The following is a 10,277-nucleotide window of genomic DNA, read 5'->3' as shown; positions in this document are numbered from 1 at the left end:
GGCCGCTGACCTATCTGCTATTTAAACACTTCACTCCTCCATGAGTGACATTCAGAGGTGGATCATCATGGTGACAGCCAGGTGAAAGACCATTGAGAATGCAAGACGCCGGCTTCATATCATTTATAATTAATGTAGAGTCCGACTGTGGAGATAAATGTCTTGACATTAACCAATCAACAATCTATGTGTTAATCTGTAAATATATCTAGCATTTAAAAAAAAATGTTTTCCAAAATTTGGGCCAAAATAAACAAATATAACTGTTCATTAACCTTTTTTATTTTTATTTCATCCCATGTCCATATCTTTAAAATAAATTGTTTAACAATAAAAGCATAAAAGAATTGTGCTGAGATGAGGAAAACAAATAATGAAGTAAAATAAATTAACACAAAATGCTCTTGAGTAGATTTTATTTTTACAAAACCTTTGTCTGTGGAAAATACACATTTGTTGTTTCAGAAAAGCTCAGTCCTGTTCCCTGTTCACACATTCATATTCATTATTGTATCTTTTAAACGGTCAGGGAGCAAAAAACTTTTCATTTGCATTTTTACGACAATACCTGGTTAGTTTGTCACTGTCTAATTCGCTTGTAAAAATGAAGTGTAGATACTACACACATGCAAAAATGTACAAAAACGCTGCTTTGATCAAGCTCTCTTGTTGAATTTTATCACAACATTAAATGGTTCAGAACTACAACGACGATAAGGTAAAACCAACGAGTAAAATTGTTATTTTCCTCAGCGTTAAAATCTCATTAAGAAGTAGAAACCTCTGGAGATATAAAGTTAATACTAGAAAATCTACAATAGAGCTTGATTTGTACTGTTAGAAAAAAATATTTACACAAGTCTAAGGTTCAAATATTTTCATGTTTTTTATGTAAAATATATTTTGACCGGATGTGAAAACAACGAGCTACAACTTCCTATTCAGTCCCCGATATTTAATTAATTTACTGGATTGTAACTTGCAACTTTTGAATTAAAGCCATCTTGATTATGCACCACACATTTTTCTCTCGTCAAAGCAGGAAAATCACAGACACGTTCATGATGGCTGCATTCCATTAAGAGTCACAGCCAGAGATGAAGTATGCACGATGTCAGAGCCCTGCAACTGGCTCAGTTTAAGTAATGCAGCTATCACTAGTGTACCTGTAATTTTCCTGCTTTAACAAGACAAAAAGGGTCTGTAGTGTCACAGGAGTGTGTTCATGTGCATTCATGGGATAAGAGTCTCTTAATCTTTCTCCCACAGAGGACTCTGAAACAGGGACTGAAGATGAAAACCGGTCAGCTGAAGTTCACCTGAATAGCCACTTGACAAGATCCACAATAACTGAAGTATTTCATGCTCTACTTTTACAGGAGAAAAGACTTCATGACTTCTTTTCTCTTTTAACCAACAGTAATTTTTCATTTTTTCCCTGTAAAATAAAAAAGAGAGCTTTGTTCCTTCAAAGAGTAACAACACAAAAATAGAAACACATACTTGCTGCCATCTAGCAAATGTTAAGCAATTTTTAAATAAAAGCACTCTTTGTAATGCAGCAACAGCGTAGCACTGACATGAGTGTGACCTGTTGCATGTGTGGGATAAAAGTTACCATAATAAAAGACTTCTCTCCCAGACTGTCTGAAGATGATGAAAACAGTTCAGCTGAGGAGCTACATGACAAAACTACAGATTGAAAATATGGTCTTTTAGATAATATCAATATTATTATTATTATTATTATTATTATTATTATTATTATATCAAAGTCAAACTTTTGGGGTTGATGACACTAGAAGTAGAATCATTTTGATACAATTAAATGGCATTAGTTCAGGTTTTATGAAAAAACAAACAAAAAACTCTAAAAGTCTTGTTTCATCTCTAACGTTCAGCTTGTTAAAGAGAGAAATTCATTAATGCTTCTATGTGTTTCTGTGGGAGCGTCAGTGACTCTGCCGTTCCGACACAACGTCCTGCAGCCGCTTCAGCAGCACGTCCGGGCTGCTGCTGCCATTCTCCGGGCACACCCTCTTACTTGGAGAGTCGCAGGACAGCGACATCACCACATCACCCTCCATGGTGAAGGCCCTCTTCCTGCTCACGTTTCCCTGCCGGATCATCCGGTTGATGTCGGATAACTCCTGGACGGAGCGACGAGGCAGGAGAAGAAGAAAAGAGAGTTCGTTAACTGTATGTAGATTAGTCCGCCGACCGATTTGTGTGATGTCGTCATTACACTCAACCATCCCGCCGGCTTCTTTAAAAAGTATGTTTTCTTTAACCCTTAATAGGACACTCATTGAAATACTTGCAAATTCCAAATTTAAACCCTAGAGAATATTGGAGGATATTACATACAGCCAGAATGTGTAAAAAAAACAACAACATACGGGCCCAGGGGAGGGGAGTAATATTTTGAGAAAAAAGTTTACAAGAATAAAGTGGCATATCTATGAGAAAAAAATTGTGCAGATTTATGAGATTTAAAGTGGTGAATCTGCAAGAAATAAAAAGTTGCTTTACCCCCACTTTTTTCTTGTAAATCTGTTACTTTTTTCACGCAGATTTGCCACTTTAAATCTCTCTGTCTCTCTGCGACTTTTTTTCTTGTAGATTTTTCACTTTAATCTAGTAAATTTATTTTTATTCATACTTGGCCCTAATATGCCGTCATAGTCAAGTTCTCCTCGTACAAGTAATTGAAGACTAACTCTGTTTGTACGACTGTTTCTTGCAGATTTTTTTTCTAAATCTTTCACTTTTACATCGGAGGTCAAGGTCAATAAAGTTAATATTATATTATTTATCATACTGATTGGTCAGATGTCATGGTATCACCGTCTGTGACTTGGCCTGATCTTTGCTGATTAGCTGGAAGAAATCCATGTGGTTCTACGACCAAACAGAGAGACATGGGGACCTCATTTTGATATCCACTGAAGTTTCCAAATATAGTTCTTCGCCCGATAAAGGGTTAAAAACACACCAAAGAAACAGTAAAAACAGGCCTTTTTTCTTCAGAGTTTGAATGTTTCAACGGCCCTTGAACGAAACATCTGTAATTTTTTCTGTGATTGACAAATTTGTATTATTTTTTAAAAATTATTTATTACTGTTATGCACATTTCCAGCACTTTTGCCTCATAGCAAGAGGGTCACCAGTTATAACAATAATAAATATTTTTTAATGTTAAAATATAATTATTGTTTTCAATTCATTTTCACATTTACTGTTCTACAAAAGATCTGTAAAACTTGTAAAGCACATTATTTCTTGATTAAGATGTCAAATTATAGTTATTGATTCCTGAATAGAAAAATTAGTTTTAATGGTTGAATGTTATGCTTGATTAATTTCTGATTTTTCAAAAAAAGCCCAGTGAGCCGGCACGAATTTGGGTATAAAAAAGGTGAATTCATTTGTTATTTGCCAAATAAATAACATTTTAGTTTTAAACAAGCTTTTGAAAAATTTCAAAAATATTTATGTTTTCTCATTTTCATGACAAGTGGTCTAAGAAATGTATCAAGCAATGAATATTTATATACTACAGTAAAATGCAAAGAGTAAAAAAAACATCCTGGAGCTGTTAATTAGGGTTCAGAGAATTAATTAAAATTCAGAAGGTTTAAATTGACAGCCTTTAGACGAATAACTTCAGGCTTCTGCAGGACGAAACAGTAAGACGGGCTTTTAAAATGTCAACTGAACAAAAGTCAGGAAAGCCATTTTTCCAGCTCAATCTGTGTATCATTTGTTCTTTCCATTTTCAATTGGCAATCAAAAATCAAATAATGAAAAATTGGTTATTTTGTTATTTGTTTTTTATTATAACACAAAAAATGAAAAAAATCCTTGTTTTTTCATATTTCAATATCAGGCTCAGATCAAAAATCCAAAATGGAAAAACGGGCACAAGAACTGAATTTGATTTTAATATTTCATTGGTCGGATTTACGTGGTCCAGTTAGCTGTCATTCAGTTCTCAATAGTCAACCCAGCTGTCCCTGGGTGTGTGTGTATATATATATATATATATATATATAGTGACCCATATTGTGATATTTATGGTAAATTCATTGAAACCGCTCCAAGCGAGCTGATATGAAGAAGAAACACTTTACTGTCATTCTTTTTCCACTTTTTTTCAGTATAAACCTCTTACTTGCAGAGAGAAGATGAAGTATCAACTTGACCGCGTGAAATAATTAAATTGTGTCGCGTCGAAAATGTATTTAATGTATTTATTGTGTCGACGTGCGGTTTTCAGTTTTCAGAACAAAATGTTACACAACCAGGCCCAAATACCAGATATATATGGAAATAAGATTAATTGCATTATATTCACAGAACTGTTCACTGTGGATTTTTTTGTAATAAAACACATTTGGATATAGACTGTACAGTAAAATATTACATTACAAACTTCAGGGTCACGTCAACCCGACTGATTTAATATTAAAATCAAATTCAGTTCTTGTCCCGTTTTTCCATTTTGTATTTTTGATCTAAGCCTGATATTGAAATATGAAAAAACAAGGATTTTTTTCATTTTTTTGCCAACTGAAAATGGAAAGAACGAATGATACATGGATTCAGCTCGCAATTAAACCCTCGTCTGTATCCGTGCGTGCGTGTGTGTTCTTGCCTTGGACGGGCTGCTGTTGATCCTGTAGGTGTAGGAGTTTGGTGTGAGGCAGCCTGCAGAGTTCTTGTGGGGGGAAACATACAGCGAATGTCTCTGAGAAACCCGACGAGGAGAGAGCGGCTGAGCCCGAAATGACGGGAATGGAGACAGAGGAGGCGCGTCCGCCTGGAGGATCACACATAAAACACACACAGTGTCAGTGTGAAAACATTTGTTAAGTGTATTGTGTGTTCATTTCAGTTTGTGGCTCTGGGTTACAGCATCATACCCGGTTATCATGGATTGCGTATCGCAGTGCAAAGTTTTTCAACTTCAGGACAAAAACGTTGTTGTAGAACTGGATGAGGTCGCCACGTTCCTCCTCTCCTGATTGGTTGGCGTTTGGTTCTCCGGAGGACTGATTGCTTTTCTCTGCAGCTGATGACACAAACACACACACATACATACATACATTGTTTTCAGAAATGTATCAAATAAAACTAACATTTGTAGGCTCCTGCTTCTCTGATGGATATCTACACAAACGGAATCCTGTTGTTTTATATTCAATTCAATTAAAGCTAATCTGCAACTACTTTTGAAAACAAGCCATAACATTGTGGTTCCAGGTTCACAAATGTGAGAATCTGCTGCTTTTCTTGGTCTGATATCAAATTTAAGTGAATATTTTCAGCCTTTGGACATCATCTGGACAAGCTTTGGATTTTACAAGATAAGTCTGGGCAGGTGCTTTGTGATTAATGCGACAGGCAAGAAGAAAGAAGAAGAATTGTGTTCTGCTGCTCAAATTATTTGTTTTCTTACTTGTCAATGTACTTGCTTATTCTCAAAGAAAGAAAGATAAAATTCAAATAAATAAAAAACCTAAATGGTTGTCCTGATAAAGGTCTGATTACTGAAATGTTGCAAATCTAGTCAGTACAAGAGGTAAACGGCCCTTCTTTTTTACTTTGGTTAAACGGCTCACAACTTGGGAGACAAAATATTCTGTGCGTTTATGAAGGATTTGTGTCTTTAAACTTACATTCACCACCTGAAACAGGATCCACCTCCATGTTCTCATCAGTCACCTGCTCTCTGGGGGTGTGGCGCAGTAAGACGCTGCGGTACACCTGTGCACACATAAACACACATTGATTACTGGATTAGTTAATCATTTTAAACTGGCCTTAAGCTGATTAAAACTATACTCCATCTTATTTTAGTGTACGTGGTTGTGTGACGTGAAGTGGGGGGTTCAGCAGTGGATTGCCCTGGAATATGTAGAACATCATCACAGGGTTACATTTCCAGCTAAACTCATTGTGGTCGTCATATCGCCCACCAGGGTGCCAACTGGAGAACTTCGTAATTTAAAGTCTTGGTTAATCTATTGAACAATTCATAACATTAAGTTAATTATATTAGACTTCCGGTTTGGCAACGAGAGGAATGGCGGCGTAGTTTGCAGCTCCTACCAGTCGAAGACAAATAAACCCCCCACCAACTAACGATAAACCGAATTCAAATAGAAGTTAAGAGGGATGAGTGGGGGAACCAGACAGAAAAGTCGAAAAAATCTGATAACACAGGAAAAGAAGCAGAGTTTCGTAATGGAGGCAAGCAGCGAAGCAGGGGGAAATGGCGGCGAAGCACTAGCCAAAAACGATACGCCAGAACTATACAAATATCTGGCAGACATCACTAAAGAAATCCGTGAACTGAAAAACGATATAACGGCACTCGACACGGGCTTCAAACAGGAGTTTGCCAATTTTAAAGAAGACGTTAACAACAAGCTTAAGGCAAACAGTGACGAACTACAGGACCAGAAAAAAGGTCTTAACGAGGCACAAACACGCATCGAGGAGCTGGAGTCATTCAACATGGAAGCTAAAGATGCTCTGTTGACAACACTCCGTGAACAGAGAAAGCTACAGGAGAAGCTAACCAACCTTGAGGGAAGGTCCAGGAGGAACAACGTGCGGATATTCAGAGTCCCGGAGGGCTCGGAGGGGGACTCGGTCGCCAGTTTTGTCGAGGAGCTACTACAGAGAGAGCTGACGCTACCGGGGGGGACCAACCTGCTAATCCAACGAGCACACCGAGCGGCAGCGAGGAGACCCGGTCCTGGTGAGACACCGCGGTCCATCATCATAAACTTTCTCCAGTTTGACACCAAGGAGATGATATTAAAGAAAGCTTGGCAAAAACGGATTAAACTTGGCAACACACCTCTGTTCTTCGACAACGATTACGCGGCCGAGGTGGTTCAGAAACGCAGAGCCTATATGGAGATTAAAAGGACCCTCAAGGCTAAAGGCATCCGGTTACAAACGCCCCTGACCGGGATTAGAATCCACTGGACCGATGGACCTCGGCTCTACAACAGCGAAAGATGAGGAAAAGGGGAATGGATGTGCAGATGAAGGAAGCGGACCAGGGGCGCACGGTGGATTAACTCAACGCGCAAGAGGAAAGCTGCAGGAGTTTCGGCGAGCCGAAGATGGAGAAAACATTTGATTGAAACGGGAGGTGCAGACGTGAATAGGGTTTCATCTTAAAATAAGTATGAATCACAAACATATTCTATCTGTATAGTTCGACATGTTAATGAACAGGCATTCAAGAGATAAAAAGTGGTGAGAGAAAAGACATTTTTTATTTTTATTATTGGCCTTTATAGTTATTCATTTATTTTTGTTCATAAACACAAAGGCTGGTTCTGTGGTAATGTATCCTTAACATAATATCAGGGTTGGGGGAAATTCAGATCATAGTATTCTCCATCTGACATTAAATATGAACAGCAGGAAAAGGAATACAGTATGGAGAATGAATGTTAGTGTACTAAATAATCCAGGATTTGTGGAGGAGATCAAAACAGAAATAAATACATACAGGGAAGAAAACGACAATGGGGAGGTGGATTTTACTACTCTTTGGGATGCCATGAAAGCAGTTATGCGGGGGAAACTAATATCTCGAGCAGCATACAACAAGAAAGGTAGGTTGAATTTATATCAGACGAAGATCAAAGAGCTTAAAAAATTAGAGCAACAACATAAAGACTCAAATGATGCAGGTTTACTTCAACAAATCAAGGAAGCGAGGACAAAAGTGAATGAGATATTAAGAGACGAAGTGGAAAAGAAGTCTAGATTTCTGAAACAGACGTATTACGAATCAGGCCCCAAAGCTACAAAATTACTAGCATGTTAATGAACAGGCATTCAAGAGATAAAAAGTGGTGAGAGAAAAGACATTTTTTATTTTTATTATTGGCCTTTATAGTTATTCATTTATTTTTGTTCATAAACACAAAGGCTGGTTCTGTGGTAATGTATCCTTAACATAATATCAGGGTTGGGGGAAATTCAGATCATAGTATTCTCCATCTGACATTAAATATGAACAGCAGGAAAAGGAATACAGTATGGAGAATGAATGTTAGTGTACTAAATAATCCAGGATTTGTGGAGGAGATCAAAACAGAAATAAATACATACAGGGAAGAAAACGACAATGGGGAGGTGGATTTTACTACTCTTTGGGATGCCATGAAAGCAGTTATGCGGGGGAAACTAATATCTCGAGCAGCATACAACAAGAAAGGTAGGTTGAATTTATATCAGACGAAGATCAAAGAGCTTAAAAAATTAGAGCAACAACATAAAGACTCAAATGATGCAGGTTTACTTCAACAAATCAAGGAAGCGAGGACAAAAGTGAATGAGATATTAAGAGACGAAGTGGAAAAGAAGTCTAGATTTCTGAAACAGACGTATTACGAATCAGGCCCCAAAGCTACAAAATTACTAGCATGTTAATGAACAGGCATTCAAGAGATAAAAAGTGGTGAGAGAAAAGACATTTTTTATTTTTATTATTGGCCTTTATAGTTATTCATTTATTTTTGTTCATAAACACAAAGGCTGGTTCTGTGGTAATGTATCCTTAACATAATATCAGGGTTGGGGGAAATTCAGATCATAGTATTCTCCATCTGACATTAAATATGAACAGCAGGAAAAGGAATACAGTATGGAGAATGAATGTTAGTGTACTAAATAATCCAGGATTTGTGGAGGAGATCAAAACAGAAATAAATACATACAGGGAAGAAAACGACAATGGGGAGGTGGATTTTACTACTCTTTGGGATGCCATGAAAGCAGTTATGCGGGGGAAACTAATATCTCGAGCAGCATACAACAAGAAAGGTAGGTTGAATTTATATCAGACGAAGATCAAAGAGCTTAAAAAATTAGAGCAACAACATAAAGACTCAAATGATGCAGGTTTACTTCAACAAATCAAGGAAGCGAGGACAAAAGTGAATGAGATATTAAGAGACGAAGTGGAAAAGAAGTCTAGATTTCTGAAACAGACGTATTACGAATCAGGCCCCAAAGCTACAAAATTACTAGCTAGGCGAATAAGGAAACAGCAACTCATGAATACAATCCATAAAATCCCACAACCAATTCACTAAAATTTGAGCCAGGAGAAAAAAGTATTTGAAAAGTACTACAAAAAGCTGTATACACAACCGGACTCAGCAGATGAGGAATCAATAAGAAACTTTTTAAGTTCACTAGATCTACCAACAATAGGAGAGAAACAAAACGAATGTATAAATTCATATATCACAGCAAAAGAACTGGAAGAAGCCATTAATAAGTTAAAATCAAATAAAGCCCCAGGGAGCGATGGCTTCCCAGCCGAATGGTACAAAATGTTTAAAAAGGAATCAAGGAAGCAAGGGACGTCAAACACAAGATAATATAAGGAGGACCTTACATATAATTGAAGAAATACAAAAAAAGGGAGAAAGTGCACTACTGCTCAGTTTGGATGCAGGAAAAGCTTTCGATAGTGTCAGTTGGAAAATTTTTTATTTAATTTAGAAAGATTCGGTTTTAATACAGACTCAGTAAACATTATCAAAACACTTTATCAAGACCCAAAGGCGAGAATTAAAATAAATGGCAGTCTCACTAACTGGTTCAAACTGGAAAGATATACTAGACAGGGCTGTTGCTTATCACCAACTCTATTTGCGATCTTCATCGAACCTCTGGCCCAGGCAATAAGAGAAGATAAAGGTATAGCAGGGATAGAGGTGAAGAGCACAGAACATAAAATCGGGCTCTTTGCAGACGATGTTTTGATCAGCCTAAAACAACCAGATGTCTGTCTTCCAAGACTCATGGAAAGACTGGATACATTTTACTACTTGTCAGGCTATAAACTTAATGTGACAAAAACACAGGTACTACCCATAAACTATACCCCACCCCAAGTTATTCAACAAACATATAAATTTAACTGGAAAGCAAAAACAATAAAATACCTAGGAGTAATTATTAGTAGACACTTAACAAAACTGTACAAAATTATGGGACTCTTAATCAAGAAATTTAAAAAGATATGGAAAAATGATCAGCGCTGACATTGGATTTTAGTTCCAGGATAGAAATCATAAAGATGAATGTGCTGCCGAGAATTTTATACTTGTTCCAGCAATAGAAATTCCCACAGCACAATTCAAAGAATGGAACAAAAAAATGTCTCGTTTCATTTGGGGAGGAAAATGGCCAAGGATAAAGTACGTAACTCTTCAGGTTCCCAAAGACA

General features: G+C 37.1%; 1 protein-coding gene across 1 annotated transcript in view; it reads right to left on the bottom strand.

The window, feature by feature from the left end:
- Window positions 1–399: 399 nt before the first annotated feature.
- Window positions 400–10,277, bottom strand: part of rbl1 (retinoblastoma-like 1 (p107)) — a 30,975-nt gene continuing 21,097 nt past the window's right edge. Inside the window, exons 19-22 of the mRNA XM_059329680.1 lie at window positions 5,683–5,770; window positions 4,927–5,075; window positions 4,659–4,823; window positions 400–2,150 (exon numbers count right to left, since the gene is read on the bottom strand). Coding sequence (XP_059185663.1) covers window positions 1,953–2,150; window positions 4,659–4,823; window positions 4,927–5,075; window positions 5,683–5,770 — 600 coding nt within the window. The 3' untranslated portion in view covers window positions 400–1,952. The remainder of the gene's footprint in view (window positions 2,151–4,658; window positions 4,824–4,926; window positions 5,076–5,682; window positions 5,771–10,277) is intronic.

Source organism: Centropristis striata, chromosome 3 (assembly GCF_030273125.1).
Source record: "Centropristis striata isolate RG_2023a ecotype Rhode Island chromosome 3, C.striata_1.0, whole genome shotgun sequence".
Taxonomy (NCBI): Eukaryota; Metazoa; Chordata; class Actinopteri; order Perciformes; family Serranidae; genus Centropristis; species Centropristis striata.
This window is presented reverse-complemented; position numbering and strand designations above follow the sequence as displayed.